This window comes from Megalops cyprinoides, chromosome 5, assembly GCF_013368585.1.
Source record: "Megalops cyprinoides isolate fMegCyp1 chromosome 5, fMegCyp1.pri, whole genome shotgun sequence".
Lineage (NCBI taxonomy): Eukaryota > Metazoa > Chordata > Actinopteri > Elopiformes > Megalopidae > Megalops > Megalops cyprinoides.
Genome location: NC_050587.1, coordinates 28057420 through 28083009, shown reverse-complemented (window position 1 = coordinate 28083009; position 25590 = coordinate 28057420). Strand labels below are relative to the sequence as shown.

General features: G+C 41.8%; 1 protein-coding gene across 7 annotated transcripts in view; it reads left to right on the top strand.

Annotated features, from left to right (window-relative positions):
• The first annotated feature begins 67 nt into the window (after positions 1-67).
• The window catches only part of vldlr (very low density lipoprotein receptor), a 33458-nt gene continuing 7935 nt past the window's right edge, over positions 68-25590 (top strand). For 6 of the 7 annotated variants that reach the window (XM_036528367.1, XM_036528366.1, XM_036528365.1 and 3 more), the window contains exons 1-16: positions 68-384; positions 8788-8907; positions 12484-12606; positions 14017-14139; positions 14986-15357; positions 15645-15767; positions 16243-16365; positions 18054-18173; positions 18698-18823; positions 19496-19667; positions 20183-20407; positions 21124-21242; positions 21516-21655; positions 22261-22402; positions 22961-23110; positions 24828-24899. In XM_036528367.1, the coding sequence (XP_036384260.1) occupies positions 213-384; positions 8788-8907; positions 12484-12606; positions 14017-14139; positions 14986-15357; positions 15645-15767; positions 16243-16365; positions 18054-18173; positions 18698-18823; positions 19496-19667; positions 20183-20407; positions 21124-21242; positions 21516-21655; positions 22261-22402; positions 22961-23110; positions 24828-24899 (2422 nt within the window). In that variant the 5' untranslated portion in view covers positions 68-212. The remainder of the gene's footprint in view (positions 385-8787; positions 8908-12483; positions 12607-14016; positions 14140-14985; positions 15358-15644; positions 15768-16242; positions 16366-18053; positions 18174-18697; positions 18824-19495; positions 19668-20182; positions 20408-21123; positions 21243-21515; positions 21656-22260; positions 22403-22960; positions 23111-24827; positions 24900-25590) is intronic. The other variant, XM_036528368.1, reaches the window with a different exon arrangement.

Below are 25590 nucleotides of genomic sequence, written 5' to 3'. Positions count from 1 at the left end.
AACAATCGTAATTGTTAAAACACTACTGTTGGGGTGCAGAAAGGGTTAAATATGTGTAAATGACATGTTGAAGAAAAAACCCTCTGCTCGACTGGCGCGGTTATTTGCTGCAGGTTCACGCCATCAGTAAATTAGGACATGGATTGCTGTTCTGTAACCAGCTTGCTAATACAGGGAAATTGAAGCGTGCTGACTAAATGAGATAAAAGCGCATGGTTTACGGTGGTTTCCGTTTGTCCCACAGAGGCGTATCGGTAGTGCTACAATATCAGCGCAGAAGGACGAGGCCAGTGATCACAGTAAAGCTATACCACGAAATGGTCACGTCTATTCTGGGATTTCTTATCCTGCCAATATGTCTTCAGCAGTGTGGTTATGTTCGGGGTAAGTATATTTAAACGTAAGGACGATTTTTTAGAGGTGGTTTCTTGTGACTTGTGTGCAATTTTGTGTAAACCGCGGTGCTTATCGCTAAAATTACCATACTGCGTTTGACACTAGACCGAGAAATCGCTTTCCCCTTTGATCACCCTACGTAAATATGGCTATAGACATTCAAGTAATAGGTTTACTTAGATATTGAAGGCCTCTGTCGTGTTTTTTTCTGTTAATTTGAAACGTATCTATACGTTTAAATTTGGTGGCTGTACGAAGGAAATCAGTCGGCGTTTCTCAGCCATTGCTGTGTTTAGCAGCTGCTAGCAATCAGTGGCAGGTGAATTAAAATAAATTATTTAAAATGCGGCCGGAAAAGAGGTGCCTATCAACGTCTATCCGTGTGACTTGTCAAGATTTTTCAACTGTCATAAGAAAGGACTTGCAATTTTTTTTTCCCTGAATACTAATTGTGCTGTAAACTACGTGCATTCGATGTGCTTATTCCACAGGAACGTGCGCCTGCGGGTAAATAATCTCTTTGTTATGACCAAAACATTCATGAATTCAGTTGGTGTGTTTGTTCGCGTGTCTCTTTTTTTTTTTTTTCTTTTCACTCATTTGAAAGGTTGATTTTTAAACTGGGCCGAGCCTCTGATATATACATTGCCCAGTTGGCCATTAGTAAGACCGCATTTTCCCGTGGAGGGGGTGGTCAATTGCCAGTAAACAGGTGACTAAAATTACGTAGTGTTTCGGTGTCTCATATGATACTAAGTGAGGTATAGCAGGCCTAACCATCCGGCATTTGTTGCGAGTTGTCGTTGGGCACGTATAGGCAGCACTTTGTTCCACCGTGAAAATGACATTTGTTACAGTGTCTAGCTATAGCTCCGTGCTATTGTTCCTGTCTCGCATGCTGTAGGCTCTTATTTATTCAGGGTCTGTCGAATGGAGCGCTCTGCAAATTATAATGTTGAGAGCTGGCCTAATTTTTCGAAATATTTGAATCGCCAAATATTACTGAATACAGTTCAGTACAGACGGGATTGTTTGTCACTGTGTGTTTGTGTGTGGCGTTGGGGGGGGGGGGGGGGGGGATTTGTGAAGAGACGTTTCGTTGACGGAACGAGGCCCCACTTCGAGGCGCAATCAAAGCTCTTTAATGCATGAATTGTTTCCCGTTTACCTGCACGGGAAGAGTATTGTAGATTCAACTGTCAAAGCTCTACACCAGGCGTTTGGGCACTGTCATCCTGAAGTAATTCTGTAACTGCGTGTCTGTAAGGTCTTAGTTTCGGAAACGCCAAAATGCGACTGTGATTGTCACAGAAAGACCGATTTTTAATTATTTTAAGGGTTTTTATAATCTAGTACCCACGTCGTAGAAGTATGACATTTAGCAAACTCCTACTTTGCCTTAATTGCACCTGTTGTCATAATTTGCAGTACTAAGGAAAATGGTGTGCCCCTTGCCTATCCCCCCACCCCCAGACTTTCCTCACCTGCAGATGTTTGCTTCTTTCCTACACAAAAGTGTGGAAATTATACGGTCCATGTGTCTTGCCTCCAGATGGCAGGAATCAAGGCAATGACTTAATTTATGTCATGTAATTCAAAGTGTGACATGCCTTGCATCCATTCCCTTTCAGTTAGTATGAATGCCCTTTGAAATTGTACTGTGAATGATCTGAGTTTGCTGCTTTTGTCCCATAATCCTTACCACACAATCAAGGAGCAAAATAATCACTTGAGTGAACCATCACTGGAAAGCATTTTGGTGACTTGCTGTGTTGGTGGAAAATCATTGCCCAGCACACCAGACGGTAATGCTGATCCCTCTAAGATAAGTTGTGGTGTCTGAGCACATTTCACACTGTCAGTAGTTGAACCTCATATTTAAAAGATCCTTGACTCATATTAACCACAGGCCTTGCATATACTGTATAACTGAATATCCAGTTAGCCAGTGTGCATGAAGTTTGCAATGTTTTTTTTTTTTTTTTGAATGGAGGAACAAAGCTTTCAGTGGTTGTCAGCTTTGTAAGAAATACCAGAGCCCTTTCTTCTTTTGTTCAAATGTTACTCTAGAAAATCATTGGTTCTGCAGAAGTACACTGAAATAAGTGAAGCAAGTGTTTATAAACATTCCTTTTGCATTTCTCAGCCAGGTTTACAATTTGTTGGTGCCATGAACTGTATCCTTATTAGGTGTACACAAGTGTACCATTGTGACTGATTATGAAGGCCAAGTAGTTTTACAAATCAAGGCATATGGCTTTAAAGCACAGACTGCAAACAGTCCATAAACATTGTCCTGACAGAACTTTAAAGTTACAATGCAAAAACAATTAAAATACTGCTACTGTTACTAATGATGGTAGTGTGTGTGGTTGATATTCCTAGCATAGAGATTTTAATTTTTGCTTAATTAGGAATTGACTATTCCATGGAATTGACATTTTCAGGTGGGTTCAGCATTATGTTGCTTGATTGCGCTAGCTATAACAGATGTACTTGCTTGATAACAAAGTGGTTGTCAGAGCCAGTTCATTTTCAGACAGTCTCATTAGTTCTGTGCAAATAAATCACTTTTTGCCAAGTGGCTCTCATTAAGATTTTTGGTGTCATTTAAATGTAAACTTTTTGCTTTTTTAAAAAAAAAAAAAAAAAAAAAAAAATCATGTTTGCAAACATGCAAGTGAGACACAGGCCAGTTCCATGTAGCAGTTTTAGCTCAGGCCTGAGCTAATCAGTGAGATTTAGGGATGCTAATGTAAAGCAAAAAGGGGGTACTTTAACGGCATGGGTCAACCCTGCAGTCACATGATCAAACTAAGCGATGAGAACAGCAGCAGAATCAGACACTTGTTCATTTAGCTGTTAATGTATAATATACCTCGGTGCCAAGATCTAATTAAAATTACCCTTAAAATTGTTGCATGTCAAATACATGGATGCCATTCAAATATGGCAAGGTTACAGTATGCAAATGATTTAACCAATTTGGCTAACGAGGGAGCGAGCAATGGTTGTAATCTTGTCAAATTGACAGCAACAACAATGACATACTAATCGGTGACTTACTGTTGGGGGGAAAAGCATGGTTTGAGTGGAATATGATCAAATGAGAAATGTGAAATGGTATTCAGTTTTTCCAGAAAGCTACTGTTGATTTTAGAATGTCTGAGCATGTCTTAAGTGTGCTTTCCTGGAAATAGTTAATTTTTAAATGTATGGCTCCACACAGCTTTGTCAGATTTTTTTTTTTTGCCGCTGACAAAGGACAAAGCTGCATGTGTAATTTGAAAGATTGTTTTGAAATGCTTTTTTGCCATTAAAGGTTATTTGTATTCATACTCTTGTCTTCAATCTGTTGAAATACTGATTTTTTTTTTTTCTCAAATGGTGACAGTTGGTTTAAAAGCGGAAAGGAAGGAGCTTAAGTGCATGTCGGAAGGTACGTGACAATGGAGCAGAAAGTGTCATTAGGTCTCCCAGTCGAATTTGGGAAAGAGAATAATTCCTGCCTGCACTGTCTGCAGTTGATGGTAAATGACATTTCATGTTGTGACATGAGATGGCCATGCATTATTGTCAGTGACTGAGCAAGTTGTTTCCTGGGGTCTGCATTGTGTAAGCTGTTGTAGATCTTGAATGTTCTTGGTCACTGCCTTTATGGAAATGCAGCATACTGGTCAGTTATTGGCTACACCACTTGACAAGGAGAGATGCTGATGGAGCAAGTTCAATGTTTCCAGTAGCTAGAGATTATGGTACATGAAGGACAGGGTGCATGCCACCAACCTTATGCAAAGTTTCTCATGTGCTTATTATGCCAACATAGAGAATACATGTATAACAGGAAGTTTAGCCCTCACTGGAGTGGCATATTTACACCAAAGCTGCTGCATTCTGTAAGCACTTCATTCTAGGTCTGAAATTCTGTCCTACATGCAGTCATCACCTTAGCAAACCGGGGAGGGATGGTGCCACTATTCCAAAACACAAATATGTATAACAAAGGGTGTTATAGCAGGTTAGGTAGGCATTGTTGGATTTCAGAGTTTTGGCAACTAAATTTAATCCTCTTTTTAGAAGAATTTGGCAGAGGTACAGCAGTTTGTCAATGTTGATAACATGTTTAATGTTACCAGTATACAGTAAATTTTTCCTGAATCCTTGCATCTACCAGCTGAGGTCTATCTGAAGTTCCACATTGAGGGCACCCAAAATGAGGACAACCAAGTTGTGAAAATTTTCGGTTTGTAGATGGCATTAGAACACTAATCTGTTCTGTTGCTAGCAGATTTCATGGCCAATCCCCAAATGTGATCTGGATAAATCTTGAAATGAAAATGAGATTTGAAGTACTTTTATTAGAGGTTCCCTGCTTTACCTTAGTTCAATCATAAAATGCATAACATCAAAATGACACTAAATTTGGGCTTTTGTGATTGGGTAAAACGAAAGGTGCCACAAGCTACCTAAAACGCTACCATTGAAGTTTGTTTTAATTTTCACATTTTCATCTTTGATACCTTAAAGCAAATCGTGTGTGGTCACCTTTACACTAACTGCTGAGAAATTGATGACTGAGGTTTGTATTTTAACAGTTCAAAATATAAATGATTGCCTTGAAATTTAACAAGCAAGATTTAAATGCACTGAATGTTGATGGGGATAAGGTATGAAAGTGGGTTAATGTTTCCATCACTTCAGACTGGCATAAAGTCATCTTGGCAACTATACTCATATTTCTGGCACATTTGTTTTCTTATTAGTTAGCTTGAATGTCAGTGCTATTGTTGAATATATGAGATTGGCATGTTGTCACAGAAGGAAAATATGCCATTATTGCCTTGGAAATTAAAAAACTGAATGAGGAAGAGTAACAAAAATAGGATGCATTTCTTGTTTCCATGGTTAAGCTTCCCAGGTTCTGTGAAGCTGTTAGTGACAGTGCATTGTGTCCCTTTTTGCTGTGGTGTGGAAAATGAATGTTTCATATTCCACTGGAGGGTCTATTGAATGGGCCTCAATTTGTCTATAGACTTATAAGTTTGATGTTGCTGTGGGATGTAGTAGGAAGTTTCTTTTTTTTTTTTTTTTTTTTTTTTAGGAGTATCTCCAGTCTGTGCACCAAATCTGGAGTTTTGTATCATTTGTTATGGACAATTTTGGCCCGTTTGTGTATTGCTTAATTTTTTGGAACTCAGAATGTTTGGACAGAGATTAGGATGTTGTATGGTGTTCCTGACAAGTGTCTTTTTGTGAAACCTTGATTGTAGCTCACAGCATAGCCATTGCCTACTGCTAGCAACATACATGTTACCATTACCCACATACAGTGTATATTACAGCATGCCTTTGTTCAATATGTTTGCTTAACCAATATGGGTAATGGTTTTGGTCATTTTAGTTTGTCAGAATTGGTAAAGCTGAAGAAGAGATACTAAAAGGAGTGCTAGGTCATTCTTTCTTGACCTATGATAGTGCATGCTGGAAAGCACTATCAGCACCATCTCACCATTGGCTAAATGGCACTGTACTGAATGTAGCTTCACTTCAGCTTCTGTATGTGCCCACTAGACAGAAAGTCAGTGGGGGTGTGTTGAGGGTGTTCAGTCTGTCAAAGTAAGCTCAATTATTCAGGAGAATGCTAGATGTGCAACTCATCCATAGCTATAATGTGAATTGCAAATGCATGTTCAAACATACCACATTATGGATCCAAGTGATCCTGGTATTTAAACAATGGTCCTACAGGACCTCTGTCTTATTTCCTGATATAACCTGGTTCTTAAACCATTGGCAAAGGCATGCTGAGTTGTAACATTTATTAATGAACTAATACATTTTAGGGAAGCGTTCATTTTGTTTTCAGCTTTAGTTTGGTAAGCATTGATCCTGCGATAGATTTTTGTACCTTAATGTGACATCAGCATGGATTTGCTCAGTAATCTGGAATCTTTGCTATTTCAGATATGCCCAGTTTTGAGCAACCATGTGAACTGTTATGCATTGTCAGAATTTACCAGACTGTCTGGGCATTTCAATCTGCTTTGTCATTTCCAATATTGCATTGAATCCTCTACACTTCCAGAGCAAATGTTTCACAAGGTCAAAAAAATAAGTATGTTACATAGCTCCAGTGCACTGTATCTGTAGTGGAAAGAACTGTGAAGTGGGACACTGGTATGAATTGACTTTTGTGGTCTCATGAACTATGCTACATTGAAGAAACATTTTAAGTTGGAACAGAGTATGCTTTTGAAGGGAGTTGTCACTACTGAAGGTGCTCATGACTTGTGCTTCCAGTGCCATAATCCTCACTAACAAAAAGCCAACAATCTTCAGGTAATCTCAACATGTAAACTTTTTTTTTTCCTTAGATCCGCGGCATTCGTACTAAATTTTTATGTATAGCTGAGTGTCAGTGAGAGTTGTCCACCATATTGTGAGAGTGTTGCTATCACAGTCAGAGCTTTAGTTTATTCAACTCTCTGGAGGCTGGCAGTGGTGCAGGAGAGCAGCTGACTCTCGCACCGTGTGGAGCTGCACGTCACCCTGCGTGCCGTTTTAAGTGCCCGCTGATGAATGGTATGCATTGTTCTAAAATGACAGGAGGGGTCACAGGTTCAAAAGCAGCGCCGGCCACAGCTGCTGAGCAAGGTACGCGCCGCTCATATTGTTGCAGTAAACATCAGCAGAGCTTAATGGCTTGTGTCTTTTGCGGGTAGTTTTGGAATAGTCTGCTTGATGTGAAGTCACAGACCAAAGTCAGTGCCATCAATCATACTTTAAATAGCTATGTTGTCTAGAATAGGATGCCATAACATCAAAGTACTCTGAGGTCTTTTATGGTTCAATTATACTTATGAAGTTTTTGAGGGAGGAGGGAAACCTGCTTGGATTCTGACCACAACTGCCTACACATCAACCCTACAGTGAAAGTACTTTCCAGCTCGATGCCCATTTAATTAAAATTTAAAATGTGTTGTGCCTGTACTTTGTACTTTTGGATATTTGCGTTGCATGGCAAGCCTCAGGTTTTTCCACTGACTGAATTTTAGGTCTGTGTTCTGCCATACCAGCTTTGCTCCATGGATGCATGTGTTAAGCTTGCTTTAAATTTAAATATAATAAAATTATACAAATAAATGATTTAAATTATTTGGCCCAATAAGATTTCCATATGTCATTTTAAGCAAGTATTAATTGCTGAAGTGAATGATTTATGGAAATCAAATGTCCTGTACAATTGAGGGAGTCATATTTAATGTTGTATTGGCTGTATGTTGCATATAACCACATTATCACAATGCCACACAATGTTGCCTTGAATCACATTAGTACAGCACACATGTAATGCATGCGTGGTGTTGCTGTGCAAGAATGTTGCAGAACCTCCGGTAAACATGTTCAAGAAATTAAATCTAAGGTACACTCTTAAAATTGAAAAATGTGGTTTGGTGTTAAAAATGTCGCTGAGACTTTATGTAACTGTACTTCTGCCATGCTGTGCTCAACCAAAGGATTATAATGCGATGCGGTGGAGTTGGAGAGACAGCAATGTGATGACCCCATGAGGCTCCCCCCTGACCCAGCTCCCTCTAACGTCCCCTTTCATTCCGCTCAAAAAGGGCAATTTGGTGATGGCTAATTGCCCTCTGAGAGAACGCTGCCGCCTGTTAGATAATTAATCGGATCTGGACTTGCAGACCCGATGGCCGCTGTCCAGGGCAAGCAAACAGCGGTCAAGTGAGGAGCGTGGCAGCCGTTTCACACCATGTGGGCTTTAAGCGGTTGCTGCAGCATCCCATGTGCTTTAGATGGCTATGGAGGCCACACACTTACAGGATATAATACTAATAAGGTTAAGCTATGGTCTCTGTCAGCTGTGTGTAACTTCCTCTCCATATGATTTTATTTGCGTTTATGTGTTTGCCATGTCAGTTTTGCTATTCTAGTGTCAGAAACGACAGGCTATTGAAATTGATGTCAGTCATTTGCCTAGTGACTATCTATACCTTTAACTAGTTGTCGTGTGTAATTTTTATCTGGTGTTCATTTTTTTTTTCCAAAAGTAGGAAAATGGAGCCATTTGAGTGGAGAGTGAGGGATGTGCCTGATACAAGGACATTAAGGAAAGAAACCAATTTATAACACTGCTCTCAATGGGTTAACCCACATTGTTCTCAAGGGAAAAGGATAGCACCATTTTTGTACCACAGATTGGTAGTTTGCCTAAGTCATGAATGGCATTGGTATGAAGCCTCTGTCGGGGTGATGTCAGACTTGGTTATTTGACCCCATTGTTCTGGTTTCAAATGCCTTGCTTTGTGTGAAAATTAGACATCAACAGGGCCTTTAAGTTGTCCGTTTTCCCCCTTTGTCCCTTCCTCCCAGGAACAAGGACGGAATGCGAGCCATCGCAGTTCCAGTGTGGGAACGGCCGCTGCATCCCTTCCGTGTGGCAGTGTGACGGGGACGAGGATTGCTCGGACGGGAGCGACGAGAACACCTGTGGTGAGTCGGTTTGCTCGGACACGCCCAGGCCCGTGTCATGGCAAGGACACTCGCCTGGAAGCGCCTCACTTGCGTTACAGCTACAAACAAGGACAGAGAGCGGAGAGCGCAGGAAACCCAATTTTTCAGAGAGCTTAAAGCTCAATGAATGACTGGCTCTACGGGTACTTTAGAGACACTGCCTGAACCATAGCCAAATGGTAGAGTGTGAAATTTCAGTGCCTCTCAAACCACCAATTACAGTACTGATGCAATAGCGTTGTATTATAGCTCACGGTCTCTTGGATTAAGTGCGCCTGTAGAGTGAGCCTGGTGCTCAAGGTTGCCCACCAAAGGTATAGTGGAGGAACTAAAAATGGCAGGACAAGTTCACTTTTCCCAAATTCACTCATGACCCAGATAACACATAGATACAAGGAGGTGAAGACAGGAGGGAGAGCTAGGTACAAAAGTCAGAACTGGATCATTAGAAACACAATTGCATGAAAAGAAATCATTGAAATCCAGTGAAAGCTGGGTTAAATTGAATCGCATTAAAGATTTTCCATTGGGGAAACCTGTCCTAATTGTTTGACTGTGTACCTCCTCTACCCAACATACCCATGTTAAAATCCAGAACACTCATGGTTTGAGCCTTTACCTCACCCAGGCATGATTACCTAGCACTCTAAAACATGTGAAAAGAATGCCAATGGCCCATTCAAGTTAGAAATGGCCCAGGCACTTATTGCCATTCAAGCCACAGCATGAGATTGCCACAAGGAGGTACTTGTGGACTCAGAGTGGACATGAATAGACTGAAAATTGGATGGAAAAGGGGTCATGATCACTTCGACACAACTGAAATAAAATATACCCCAAACAGCTAATGTCTTTGTGGGTGCTTTAGCAGTATGCACCCTGGCGTGTTGTGTGTTCGCTTGATAACTAATGCAATGTCCAAGTACTGCAGTGAGGACTGGTTTTTTGAGTACTTCTGAGCTGCAAGCTTGTAGAGGTTGGGTAATTGTAGCTGAATCTACTAAACTTGCCTGACACTCTACATGAAAGCCCTACTGACTTTGTTATGGAACGATAACCAATGGTAATAAAACTGAGTGCCTTATGAATGCGTTAGTGTGTGTACATATTTTAGAATAAGTGTGTAAACAAAGTATAGAATGTAAGTTCACATGTATGCCTAGTAGCTGCTTGAAATGCAAAATTGGATCTGACAAAACAAGTAGTTGTCTGAAACTATGCTAAATGTTATGAATTTTCATCAGTTGGCAGGATGTGCCAAGGCTTCCAGAGGCACGCAGAGCAGCCCAGACCTTAATCCCGTTTTAAAAATGTGTGTTTTGCAACCTTATTCTTTTCAAGTGCTTGTATTGGACATGTCGCATTGTGGCCAAATGATTGTTCTACATTTCACCGCATGTCAGTACATATTAAGTGCTGGCAAAAGCCACAGTGGGTTGACTTTGTGACACTTGAAGAGCTGTACTTTGCTGCCTCAGAATGTTGAAAATAAAGGTTAAGGCTATTTTTTGTCTTAATGGTTCCATTGCAGCCCTCATTAGAGATGCACTCAGTGTTGTCCCAAAATGTCAGATGTTGCACAGACGTGATGCATTGATTTCTCCATACATGCTTCATCCTCAGTCCCATGAGCACTTTTTTTGGTATTTTTGGCGAGCCGTGTGACGCATGCTCAACACAAAGGAGTTGTAATTGTGGGGAATAAAAGGAGTTCAGGAACCTCATTGTGGCAGTTGGATATGAATTGTTTTAAGACTGGTGACATGCTTCCTCCTTCCTGTAAGAAATGACAGAAATAGTTTCCTGGTGCCTCCTGAATAAAGATAATATTGGCTCGCTTGCTTTTGCCAGTCTCTCAGGTTAAACTTGAAGTGTTGTGGCTCCATTTCTCCTGTTTGGAATTAGATTTTTTGTCTCCTTCACTAACTCGCTGTGTAAATGGCACTTGAGCTGAACCTAGACAGGCAGGCCTCCTCTGGATGGAGCTCTGGAGGCAAGGAGACAGTGCATCCCCTGTCTAGAGAAAGATCTTTTGTATTTCAGCTGGTTCAGTCTTTATCTGCATCTCATCTCATCATTTATTCTGTGTGTATGTGGGCCAGTTGTGTGACTGTCTCAAACAATGCCTTGTTCCAGTTAACATGTATTTAGTGTTATGACCCTTACTGTTTTTCACTATGTAATTGTAATGCATTTTTTGTTGGAGATCATCTGGAAAAGATGGGAGAGGGGGTTGGTTCATAACTGCGCTCAAGTGATTTCATCAGATGATATTTTAAACACCATGTTGCTTAGATGTAAGACTAGTCCCTGTCTCTTCTGTGTAGCAGCATGTGATAAAGGAATGGAAAATGGTTGGGACACAGTTTCAGATTTGATATGTCAGTTTATAGCCTACGGCCTTTAGGCTGCTGGGAATCCTACACCGGCTCCTTGCGCTTGAAACAGGGATGTGCTCCTGTCTCAAGCTCTAACAGGGATTTTGAGAAGGGGCTGATTTTTTTTTTTTTTTTTTTTTTTATGAAGTAATGTCATAGCCAGAAAAGATGCGCTGTAACTACAAGCAGTTACTTTTTATTAAAATTGCATAAGTTTTTCAGCAAGCTCAAATAGGCTTTGTGCACTGGAATATTGCGGTGACTGATCCAGGAGCAGAAGGAATTATCTGCAGTTATAGACGAACGGAGCTGTGACTTTGTAAAACAAGGACAGCAGGAAGCTCTCAGTGCGTTTCTGGGGCTTGGGGGCATGTTTCAAGTTCAATGTCAGGTGAAGACGTAGGAGACAGTGCTCCTCTCACTGTAAGCTAGACATTGTGTACTTTGTGTTCTTCTAAAGCCTAGCTGTTCTGTTTTCTGAGATGTACATGGATGAATAGAAGTGAAAAGGTTTTTTGTTCATATAGGGTGCTCAAGTGCCTTTCCAAGTTAGGAAAATATATAGAAAATGGAGGCAATTAACACATATGTAAAATGGGAAAATGATAAATGCAATTCAATGTTTACTAAGCAGATGGGTGATTTCAGAGCAGATTGTATGCTGCAGTCTAGTTGTTTGAGGTCTGCTAGGTTTCATTTTCTAAATTTCTAGCCTTTAATTACGCATTTTAATGAGCTTGTTTTGATAGCCATGCATTTTCAAATCACATTTGTGATCAAACAAGTGTGGAGCGGCAGTATACACTTAAACATGTAATTGCTAAGATTACACATACAATGCTAAGCTACTTGAGGAAATCCAAACCAAGTAAGGCCAATGAAAATGCCTTTAGCCTTGCAAGAGTGCACACAGTTTTTGTTGGGCAATTTTGTTGTCCTTGCTTGTTGTAGTGTAGCATCTGTCCAACTTATGAGCCAGCGCTAACTAATTTGTGTACATGTGGCTACTCTGCGCTTTTCAATTGCATTTTTGGATTGTCCTTTTCTCCTCTGCTTGTTTCCCTGTGTGGATACCCGGGCTCAATCGGGTAGATTGCTGTCATGTGAGTCTGTCCGCCCAGTTGCTGGTGTCGTACTGTAATGGTCATCTACCCGATCTGTCTCTCTGCCCACATAGTAAGGAAGACCTGTGCAGAAGTGGACTTCGTCTGCCGCAATGGTGCGTGTGTCCCCAAGAGATGGCACTGTGACGGGGAGCCAGACTGTGAAGATGGATCCGACGAGAGCTTGGAAGTTTGCCGTGAGTCTGCCACCCAAACTCATTCTCCGTTAAAGCTATGGGGTGACCCTGGAGACTGAGTTCAGTTACACTCAGTCTCGCTGTGATTGATTTGAAGTAAAGTGGTTACAAGTGGGTGTGTGCGCTGAAAGCGGTGTAAAGAAGGGGTTGATGGGATTCTCCTAAGTGAAAGCTTTCAATCACAGTTGCATCGTTTGGTGAGGTCACTCGTCCAAGATTGCTCAGGACAGCAGCTGCGTAAATGTTAGACGTAGCTTTGGATAACCACACAGTGCATAGGATCAAGTTTCTCAGGCACTTCCTGAGAATATTAAGGTTAGTTTCCATTTGCTCTTTCACGCCTTCGCTCATACAATTTGTAGACGGCGAAAGAAACCAGATGTCCTTGTAAACAAGGCTTTAATTTAATGTTCCCAATAAGAAAATTGGCTATGTGTTGAACAATGCTTTTTAGTCAAGCAAATGAAGCGAATATGAAGTATTGGAGTTGTGCAGGGAAGCCTGGCGTAATGTCTGTTTGACCAGCTGTTGGAAACCTTCCATCAGCAGCAAATGGAAACTGACTATGACTGCCAACTTTTATCTGGTGTAGAACATGATATGTTCTTGTACTGTACTAGTGGCTTTATTTTTATAGTTGACAAAATCAATTCACATAAACTTGTGCCTGTGATGTTTCAAGATCATACAGTTCTTGAAGGCAAAAACCATACATTGGGGTGTAGTTTTTCCTAAACAGCATTTTTCCATTTTGTCCATGGCTTGGCTTGTTCATTTGTGCCTTAAATGTGGAGTAGCTTTATTCAAGGACTCCACAAGTTGACTCAAACTAGAACAGTAGGCTTTTTAGTACAACTGTGTCATGAGAGAAATAAAATGCTGTGTTTGGTAACATTTAGACTGCAGTAATTTCCTGATTTTATAAAGTAATATTTTCTAGGCATTTTCATGCTAAAGATTAAGTTCTCTCCATTATGTACTTTGTCGAATACAGTGGTTTTATTTACACAACAGTATCTGAACAAGTATGGGAAGGATGTAACTATGAAATCTATTATCTAACCTGTTTTCATTTAGGGTTTGATTTCATTAGGGTTTGATTTTGGCATCTTGGGGGCTGTGTTGAGCTGTATCCTGTGCCATTGAGGGTGGTGTATACACCAGAATCTGAATAAAGTTGAATTGAATCTTTTTTTTTTTTTTTTAAAACACTGATCAAGATTAACACGATCAATGCGGGGGCCAATGATTGGTACACTTGAATTAAATCAAATGGATTGATTTTGCGTAATCCTGTGCATTCAGCATTTAATTGAGAACATTTGGCAGGCCCGCTGTACGTATGGAAAAAAAAATGCCCTCTGAGCCCAGTAAATGATCCTCCCTCCAATGCTGTTCTCTTCCCTGCAGACACACGGACCTGTCGAGTCAATGAGTTCAGCTGTGGGGCAGGGTCAATGCAGTGCATCCCGGTCTTCTGGAAGTGCGATGGAGAGAAGGATTGCGATAATGGAGAGGATGAGACTAACTGTGGTACATTCCCATTTTTTTAGGGGGGGAGGGGACAGGAAGTGCACATCAGCCTGAAATCTGATCAGCAATAAGTTTCTTACTGTAGTGTTGCCAATATTTAAACTCTGTGAATTAAAAAGCATTTTTTTCCTGATGATAGAAATGGCGCTTTTCTTCTGTGCCTTGAAATTGATCATTTGAACACTTGAAAATGAACATTTTATTGATTTTTTTTCAGTATGACTTGGAGTGCTAATATTAGTGCTCAGTATTACCCCTGAAGACTAGGGCATGGAAGATAAAAATGCACTTATTGTGTCATGGAAATGAATGTATGTTTGCTTCTGCAAGAAAAAGGTTACCTTCTTAATGGAGAGGTTGCCCTCATCACTGTTTTAGGAGAACCTTGTGCTTTTCCCAGGTCTTGTGTATGCACTTTGTGTTAAAGGTGTCTAAAGGGTGTTTGAACTCTGGAAATGCTAGTTTCATTGCTTTCAAAGCTTTGGGCATTTAATAATCATAAAGTAGGGAGTTGCTTAAGGGACATTCAAGAGTGCTGCACATGTGGCTCGTGTCTGCCACACAGTCAAGCTATTCAGTGTGTTTTTTTTTTTTCCTTCTTTTTTTGGGTTTGCAGTTGGGCCACTTGTCAAATATAGACTTATTACCCTTGCTGGGGTTTATGAACCCAGCAGAGATATGTAGGTCATGTTTTAAAAAAGGGGAATGGATCTTTCCTGGTGATATTGTTAAAGGACAGGCTAATGAAAATGTGTTATTGGAATGGGGCATTAAATTTTAATGAAATCAATACACTGGTGGGACATGTGGTACAATGCCTCCTTTTCTTTCACGCCCCACCCCCAGGTAACATTACCTGTGCCCCGATGGAGTTTACCTGCGCTAGCGGGCGCTGCATCTCACGCAACTTTGTGTGCAACGGCGAGGACGAATGTGGCGACGAGAGCGACGAGGTGGGCTGTGCCCCTTCCTCCTGCGGGCCCAGCGAGTTCCAGTGCGACAACGCCACCTGCATCCCGGGCAGCTGGGTGTGTGACGACGACGTGGACTGCCAGGACCAATCAGACGAGTCTCCCCAGCGCTGCGGTCGCCACCCCACTCCGCCGACGAAGTGCCCCTCCAGTGAGACGCAGTGTGGCTCAGGAGAGTGCATCCACCGCAAGTGGCGCTGCGATGGGGACCCTGACTGCAAGGACGGCAGCGACGAGGCCAACTGCCGTGAGTATGAAACGGGGCTCGCGATTGGTTGGCTCCTGCCATCATGGGTGGAGTCATACAATATGAACATTAAGATCATTTCCAAATGTGGGGCGGATGCAGGTGTTGGGCCAGTACAGTGACGTTAGAGTTGGGGCTTAAGGGGTTGAGCAGGTAGATGGGAACCTTTAGAAGCATGTGTAGGACATCCACCATTATGAAGGGTTTTTGCATTTGTTTTTGCAGTCTAGTAAGGATGATTTGGGGTCACAGGCTTATTTTTAATAGATTTTTATTGTGCTCTCCAGCTGTTCGAACATGCAGGCCAGACCAGTTTAAGTGTGACGATGGCAACTGTATCCATGGTAGCCGGCAGTGCAACGGATTGCGTGACTGTGCCGACGGCAGCGATGAGGTCAACTGCAAAAACTGTGAGTCTGTGGGGGGTTTCATGGATTACTCTTGCTGTGTAATTGAAATGGGGATTTCTATGTATCATTCTAATATTTCTCAATGCAGCTTAAAAATGGCTAAATTTACACTATAAGCCTTGTACAGTGGTACAGAACAGTCCAGTTAAGATGGAACACGGTATGCCTTAGCCATTTAACAGAAAAGAGTAGGAGTTCATATCCTGGATTTATCTCCAATTGTACACAATTTCCACAGTGTTTGCTGAACCACAGACTTTGGTTTGAGTTCATTTGCGGGGTGGGGGAAGTGTCTGATCCCATTTACAGTGAGATTAAAAGTTTTCTAAAGTGGGAGTGGAGGGATTGCACAGGGTTCTGAATGAGTGGCAGATGGTTGCCCTCTCCCCCTCTTACCTTTTTGTACAACTTTCAAGGATTATTTCTGCATAATAGAGGGGATTAAATGTCTGTCGCTGTGCTCTTTTTCACCCAGTGACCCAGTGCAATGGCCCAGACAAGTTCAAGTGTCGGAGCGGGGAATGCATCGAGATGAGCAAAGTGTGCAACAAGAACCGGGACTGTCCGGACTGGAGCGACGAGCCCCTCAAAGAATGCAGTGAGTGGAGAACCTTGATGTTTTAATTCACCAGAGTGTGCTGTGAATTTAATTTATTTAGCAGTTGCTCTGCTACCAAGCCTCTGTTAAATGAATCTTATGTTCACCTAATCTTTAGTCATCAAACTGAAGATGGAAACTCACAGCTGTTCTTGTATAGAAATGGCACCTCTTTGGCCATTGTGTGTAATCCCACCACTGCAAAAGAGTAAAATGGGCTATACTCAGTGACTGTCTCTAGACATTCTTCAGTGGCTTCTGCGGTTAAACACTGCCTGGAGCTGGAATATCGATATCTTTAAAAAAAAAAAAAAAAACTGTAAAACTGAGATCAAAGGTTGATATCATCCAGCCTCTTGGATGAGGATTATTAAAAACTGGTTAGTATTGCACAGCACTGGTAAAATGTTTGCATAGCTTGTGCCACACCCTTAACTGTAAATGTCAGCTGAATCCTCCTTAGCCGCTTCCATCTGATGCAATGGCATAGTAGTGTTGCATTTTGCAGGGCCACTGGGCCATGTAAAATGCATGTTGAACTTAAACTGCCATTTATTCTCCTTCAACTCTCCCTTGCCAGTATTCCCAATTCCTTCAAGCCCCTATAGTGTAGTGTACTGGTCTAGCCAGCAAAAATGACGTGCATGTGGAGAACATGACCAATTAACAATGAATAGGGTGTTGCCAAGAGTTACCTTTAAGTCACTGGTTCAGCTAAGAATTTGGAGCGGGGATAGGCATTTCCTGTCTAGAGCCTCAGGGACTGTGGGTTGTCATTGTGCTTTGGTCTACTTTCATGATTAGGAGAGAAAGTAGACTCATCCCTGTGGTCTTTCCCTGATTTAGATTTTTGCACATAGCTAATGCAGTATTTATTCCCAGGTCTCTGGAAAGGTCTTAGCCCTGTTTAGCTGTAAATGACTTCGCATCATAGAAATGAATTGTCCACTTTCATACATGTAATTAATGAAGAAACAGTGTAGTTTCCTATTAAAACAGTATTGTTTTGCTTGATTCAAGTTGCAGTCAACATCATTTTCTTCTGGGAATATCCCCATAACGCTAAATGCCTGAACACTGATTATTTCTACCTGCCACAGGAAAGCGGGGGCACTAGAAACAAATTTAATATAATTTAAATGAAATTGGAAATCCTCTTTCAGCTGGGAATTACTTAAGTTTTAATATTTTAGTGTCTGGACTTAAGGCAGGTCTTTATTTTTGGTTTATTTTTTGGGTCCCAGTCTCGCTCCTACCTCTTGTATAATAAAATCCAGACTGCATGAGTGTGTCACAAAATACTTAGCAATACTTGATAGTAGGACTTGTAAAACTTGTAATCCATGTTTTCATATTGAGACAGTCTTGCAAGCGCAGACATGTATGTGCTGACACACTAAAGCTTAGTTCAGTTAGCTTTATTGGTATGACAAAATCAATATTTGTACATCTAAAGCAAATAAAGCACTCTTTCTTTAAAGAAACAATTTCACTAACTCAGAATGTTGACAGTGAAACTGAATACGTTTGATTTCTACTGTAAAAGACCAGGGTTCTAAAATGGCACCACACTTTTGTATGTGGTGTCTAAAATCATTCCTGTGGTAAATGGGAGATACCAGTTTTACAAATGTGCTTCTCACCTCAGTATTATGGATAAGGTTAAAGCATCGTATTTCTTTCCCCAGACCTGAATGAATGTCTGCTGAACAATGGAGGCTGCTCACACATTTGCCGGGACATGGTGATTGGCTACGAGTGTGACTGCACACCAGGGCTGCAACTCATTGACCGCAAGACCTGTGGTGGTACGTGTGTTGCAGCCTCATGCGTCCCGTACTAATAAAGGGAAGAAAACACATTTGCGAAGGGCACAGTGATGTAATCTAGAACTAGGGCTTGGGATTTGATGTGCAGATTGAATATTGTATTGGATACGAGGGCTCTTCAACTGTAACTGCCACTAATTCAACCTTTTTGAGTAGTTAGCTGCATATGTTGTGCAGTGCATTACCATTTAGACAGTTGCTGTACATTGGCTAATGTTCTGATTGTGCATAGAGGTGGTGGCTGAGAGTGGAGGCACACTTATTAAGGGAGTCTTTTCATTGCCCATTTGCCTCCAGGCAAAACTACCAAACCCGGAGGGTTTTTTTTTTTTTTTTTTTTTTAAGGGATCGCTTAAATGGGAACTACAGAATTCACTCATTGCACAGACTGTGTCCACTCTTTCTGTACTGTAGATTTGATCATGTCTCTCTCTCTCTCTCTCTCTCTCTCTCTCTCTCTCTCTCTCTCTCTCTCTCTCTCTCTCTCTCTCTCTCTCTCTCAGATATCAATGAGTGTCTGAATCCTGGCATCTGCAGCCAGATCTGTATCAACTTGAAAGGGGGGTATAAGTGTGAGTGTCACAGTGGATATCAGATGGACCCAACCACAGGAGTGTGCAAAGCAGTGGGTAAGTACCAAACACACTCAGCTTGGGATGCTTCATCTAAAAATGTGGCTGGCGGGCGTTTGGATTTGCACAACTGCTCTGGGTCACATTGTTGTGCCATTGTTCTCACATAGATGTTCTGGAAAATTAACACCATCCAGATTCAATTACGAATCGTGTATACAGCTAGCTTGCCACTTAGTGTTTCTGTTGAATGTTTTAAATCTTTAATGCATGTAAAATCATTTCAAAAAATGTCACTTCTGAAAACATTTGCAAAATGGATTATAACATTTTGCTTGGGGGTTTCAGAGAAACTTTTGGCAAAATGTAGTATTTGTTCATGCATGACTTTTGTATTGAATTTGTTTGTCCATTACTAAGTACCTGGGACTTGACCCATTTGTTTGACTCTTGACTTTGAAAGGCATGCTCTACCACCTTGTCTTTGAGATCTTGGAAACTAGGTGTCGCTAAGTAGGCTAGGGCTACAGTTGGATGGCCAACTGGAGACTACTGAGGAAAGCCACTTTCCAGATGAAATCCAATGAAAAATCCCCTGCAGAGTGTCTGTCGTGTATGGAATTTAAACCCATAACCTTGTAATAAGGCTTCAGGAGGCTCTGCTCAACAAGCTCACATTGAGAATCTGCCATCCTCCCCTTCTCCTTACCACTCCACCAAACACACCAGGGAAGGAGCCCTGCTTGATCTTCACCAACCGGCGAGACATTCGCAAACTGGGACTGGAGCGAAGGGAGTACACCCAGATCGTGGAGCAGCTACGCAACACAGTGGCCCTGGATGCTGACTTTACCCAGCAGAGGATCTTTTGGGCTGACCTTGGGCAGAAGGCCATCTTCAGGTACCACATGACAAGCTTTGTGAGTTGTGGGTGAAGTTATGCCACATAGAATTGAGATGAACGCATGGCATTTTAGTCTAGAATTCTTTATTCTTTGGTGGAGAAAGTGTCTGATTACATTTGTGATTCGAGCATTAAAATGAATTGTTTTCCCTGCCAAATTCTTAAACTGGATCAATAATTGGGTGGCATTTTGCAGCTGTAATCAGTGTAAATGTTTGTCAGGCTTATCTAAAGACATGGTAGTGATCAAAGAGCAGAATGCAAGAGACTTTGGAACTGAAATATGAAATATGCAGCATTGCAGAGTTTGGGAATTGTGTTATCCATCAGAGTGCATATTTGTGAGTGTCGACATCTTCAACCCCTCCTGAGGATCTCCACACAAGCTGTTTGCACAAGATCACCATGAAGAATGCTGTGCGAGTTTTAAGGTCCCAGTTAGTTGACCCAAATTGAGTGGGAGCTTTGTTTTCTTCGCCGTTTGAGCTGAATCCTGTGTGCCATCTTTTCAGCACTTTATTGGACAAACGAGATGAGGTGGGCAGCTACACAAAAGTGATTGACAACTTGCAGACCCCTGTTGGGATTGCGGTGGACTGGATTTATAAGAACATCTACTGGTCCGACCTGGGCACCAAGACCATCACCGTGGCCAACTTCAATGGGACTAAGAAGAAGGTTCTGTTCAACAGTGGCTTGAAGGAGCCTGCCTCCATTGCAGTGGATCCCCTCTCTGGGTAATTGGATCGATTTTACAAAATGATTGATGTCTTTGTCCTATGAGCATATTTGAAAATCGCATGCATTTAAAATACAATTTTTTGCAGTCTGTACTTGCAGGTAATTATAGCGTATATTCAGGGGCCACATTCACCTCGTCCTGCCATGGACACCCACCAAATATGTTGTAATGCTTTAATAATGTTAAGGGGAAAAGCTGAACAAACCTGAATCATGAGGAATTGAATAGGCACTTTTTTTTGTATTTAACTCAGTTGATTTTTTTTTTTCCCCAAAACATTTTCCAAAATTTAAATTTCATTGCATGCCAACTAGTACAGGGGTTTTTGTTTACATGGTGTACAATGCTGTCCCTTAGGTTAGAGTTGTCTAGCTCTGCCATTACAACACAGCAAAATCAGCTCAAATACTGACTTCACAAAGGTCAGTTTGTAAAGTGTGATTCTGCATTTTTTGACTAAGCTTTTATGCTGACTCATCTCTATATTTAATATCAGAATTTTCAGAATGTCAAAACTCTAAACTCAGGAAAAGAATTGGATGTCAGTAAACCTCATGGCTGTCATCTGTCTGGAGCTATTGTTTCACAACCCTCATAACAGACCTGCCTTTATTATACCCTGTAATCCATAAAGGAATGGCCTCTGTTGCCTGGTAATTGAAGCGCAGTGTTAATTATTCCTAGAAAAGCTGACCCCTCCCCCCTTCTTAGATTCTTGTACTGGTCCGATTGGGGTGAGCCGGCCAAGATTGAGAAGTCCGGTATGAACGGAGTTGACAGGCAGGTCCTGGTCGAGACGGACATTCAGTGGCCTAATGGAATCACTTTGGGTGAGTGCCCCTAATTTTCCCTTTATAAGAGGTCTCTAGATATGACTACCTGCAACCCCATTCTGTCCCCTTTTCCATTTCAATAAGACTGCCCCTGCTCACTAACCAATATGGATGATCCGCTGTTAGAATCCACACACGGATTTATGTGTACTTTCAAAGTCCTTGTGCTAACTTGTCAGTTTTTGTGAGCAGTAACAATCCTTCACATTCAAGTGCTTGACTCAGTTGTGGTGGTGTCTGGTGCTTAATGTATGTTTGTATTGATACCAGACTTGATCAAGAGCAGACTCTACTGGGTTGACTCCAAGCTCCACATGCTCTGTAGTGTGGATCTTAATGGCAACAACCGACGGAAGGTCCTTCAGTCTCCGGATTACCTGGCCCATCCCTTTGCCCTCACTGTCTTTGAGGTAAAAACACTGGGTGAATGCTGCATATTGTATACCGGGACTAGGGTGGCAAAGCGGCGTGTAATGAACTGTTATCAGCATACAGATTCCAAGAAAATGGGTCTAACAATAGTAATGTTGATCTGTGGGTTGCTTTGTGGATAAAATTTAGGCTAAAATACTGTTATGTGAATGAACATTGAGGCTTGCATTGCTCTTCAACTGTTCAACTTCAGTTTTTTCCTCTTACAAAAAAACTTGAAATGCAAAGTCTTGATGAAACAAGCTGTGTAAGCAATTTAATTGAGAAGGCTTGAATTGATTTTTAGGCATTCATATTTAATCTTGGAATCTTTTCTTTTTACAATTACTTTTTCATTCCTGCTATAATTGGATTGATTTTGATGTATAGATACAACTGTAAGAATAGTGCTGTCTTGTAATATTGGATTTGCCATTTGTGAGACCCTTAACATGGGGGACATCTGTTGGTTTATGCCTGAATTGCACTGCAGTGCACATCTCAGCTGAGCATTCAGCCCTGCCCGGCAGCCTGCCGGTGCTCCCTTGGTAATCAGTTTCCTGTGCATCTGGTCCCAGCCTCGAGCGCAGTGTAATTTTTTCAGGATCGAGTGTTCTGGACAGATGGGGAGAACGAGGCGATCTACGGAGCAAACAAGTTCACCGGATCGGATGTGATTACGCTGGCCAGCAATCTGAATGAACCGCAGGACATCATTGTTTACCATGAGCTGATCCAGCTGTCCGGTGAGTCTGCCACAGCTTTGTGGCCACCCTCTGCTTTGATCAGCATTCAGACCCTGCACGTTACACAAGAAAATAAGTCTCTTGGGCACAACTACTAACTTCCATAGGTTTGACTGTCATTTACCCTCTCAGGTAGTAGTAGTTGGAGAAATGCTGTGTATATAAATACAATACTCAAAATAAATGGGCAGAAGTCACTGTAGGTGCAGGTTCTGGAGAACCTGTTATGAAGTTTCCATTTCTGCAGCCTGCAGCCTGCTGGCTGAACTCTGAACTACTTCTGCTGTCTTAGTGGAGCCTGGCCAGTTGGTCCTTCTGTAATGGGCTGGAATATTTTAGCTTTGAACCTTTACTTCTACCTCCAGGACCAGGAGTCCTGAACTTGTAGTCTTTTCCTCCTGAGCTGCTCTTCAGATCTGTAATTGGCCTCAAAGGAGAAGTGTATGGATCTGAATCATGGAGCACCAAGGAGTTTAAAACCGCTGCAGCAGCATTTATGTACTTCAGATTGACTTGGACATGAATGATGAGACCTTTATTTTCTTTGAATTCCTGTAGGAACCAACTGGTGTGCTGAGAAGGAGGTGAATGGTGGCTGTGCCTATATGTGCCTGCCAGCCCCACAGATCAACAAGCACTCCCCGAAATACACGTGCGTCTGTCCGCAGGGCAAGGAGCTGGCTGCCGACGGCTTCCGCTGCAAACCTGGCAAGTACCCCGCGGGTCCTGGAGCCGGGCCCCGTAGGGGTTAACTACCCTTTATCTGTCTTTTCACATCTCCTTAGTCTGGTCCTTGCTGGAATATGCAGGCCCCATTCTCCGCCTCTTTTTAAGGCTGCTTTTGGTTCCCTTCGTATCCATTCTGCTTTAAGTTCCCAGAGCATTGATTCCTCTCCTTTTATGTAGCATTTCAAACATCGCCTTGACAGCTCTCGCTGTAGACTGGCTTTGATTGTCACTCTGTTCTATTCTACGTCTAACCAACTTTCTCCTTTATTTCCTCCCCTGCCCAAGCCTGTGCCACTTCCATTACAATGTGCTTTTCTTTGAGTGAAAGATCTGGCCCCTTCCAATGTTTAGTAATATAGAGATGGCACTTGGCATTCAAATTCCTGCAAGCTGTGTGTGTATGGGAACTGGGGTCATTGTATGGGATGTAGTAACTTTATGAATGACTATATGGCTTGTTTTAAAAAGTCATCCAGAAACGGCCAATTATTTTGGTGTCCAACTCATTAAAGGTAAAAGGGCACCAGTGGGAACCTCCCTTAATTGCTTCCACGGAGGGTGTGAGAATGGTAAATTGTGGCCTGGGATGCTTTCACGCGAGCAGCATAAAAGAACTGGAAGCCTTTTGAATGTGGATAGCAGTTTAAGCTCCCGTATTCAGGCTGTGTTCTCCCTTGAGACATCAACTACAAACCCTGCCATCTTTTTTTTCCCCTCCCTGTCTGTCTCTGGGAATCAGATCCCTTTGTGACTTTACTTGGAGAGTATGCATATGCGGCTGCTTTGAGTTAACATGAATTAACATGAATTGTAAGCTGTGTGTGGTGGCTTGTGTGTCGGGGTAACTGGACCGGGAGTGTGACGGTCCCTGAACTTTTTGACCTATTGTGGGAGATCTGGCCTGGAATGCATCCTATAACCAGAAAGGAATGTGGCACATTTTTCTTGTTTAAATGAGGAAGCCTTACCAAGTTGGCGAAAGTCTTCAGTTTTTTTTTTTCTGGTTAGTGCTGAGTAAAGGATGGCTTTGTGAAGTGGGAAGATTATATTTGAGGATTGCTTCATTTATGATTAACAATTTGGTTAGAACCAACCAGTTCACGAAGCAAGAAGGCTTCATAAGGCCCTCCTTCACCTCTCGCTATTTAACAGTTCATGTCAAGGCCATTGCCTACACAGACATCTGGTTTGTTCTCATCTCCATTTCATCCATTACCAAACATGAGCCTTTTTTGGGTACTCCAGGCACTTTATTTTGGCAGTTAGACTGAATGCAAGCACTGGCTTCAAAGATCAGCTTCAGATGAAGAGTTCTCAATACATGGTCAAATGTTTAATGCTTACCAGGGTGCATGTGTTCAAAACGGGTCTAGTTTCAAGTCAAAAGGAAAGGATGGTGCAGGTCCTTTCCTTTGGACATGTTGAAAGGCCAGTGTAGAAGAATTTGCTGCACTTTTCCTCTCTTCCATTTCCCTTTCTCCCTCATAATGTCTTTTCACAGGCTTCACTGCTTAGCTTGGTATAGCAGGTCCTCTGACATGAAATGTGTATATAAATTTATAAATATGTAATGTTGGATTTCCTGTCTTTGAATATGTTTGAACATAATGTCTGGATGGTATGACTGTCCATTAATTGGCAAACCTGACAACTTCCATTTTGCTAAAGTGCTGCTCACTGCCCTCTTTCATGACAGTCACCACAGCTACATCTCCAGTGCCCACAAGGCATGATGGGAAAATGCAAACACGCCCCACTCGTCCTCCAGGTAATGGCATCCGTCGGGCAGCTGTAGTGTTGCTTAAACTGTAATTGGGACTTGAGCTGAACTTGTTTTGGCATTTCATAGCCTTACAGTTTGTCGCATCCCTCTGTCTGACATGGTCACTAACCTGGTAGGTCACTGAACAGTGTGTTGGGGCTGAAGTCTGAGACATTCATAAACACCTGGCCACAGTTGTGCAGCACTGAGAAACCATCAGAGTATAATTATTTTTCATTGACTCAGTGATGGCAGCCCTAAAAGTGAGACTAATGGTGTTGGTGTTAATGTTTCACTGTCTAGAACTCTCAATCCAGTCACCGCGCTGAAATCCAAGCCTGTATGACGAAGATAATCCATGCATTTAAGTATTGGTTGTCACCATGGTGGAGGAAAAAAGCAATGAAATGAGTCATTACTTGGTTTAGGGAATGGGTGTTACTTTCTATCCCTTTTGTTGCTTGAAAGTACCCCCCATTAAACTTGTCTTGACAGTTAACAGTAGTTGCATAAGCCATATGTTACTGTGACAAGCAGGTGAGCTCAACACAGGAACAAGTGTGCCACAGCCCGTTTTATTAATGTATCGGAGTTGTACCTTTTGGATTCAGTTGCATTAGTTGTCCTTTTTAACTGGACGTTTAATTTTAATTTCACTGTATATATTTTTGCCATGATGTGTACATGTGGTCTGCTG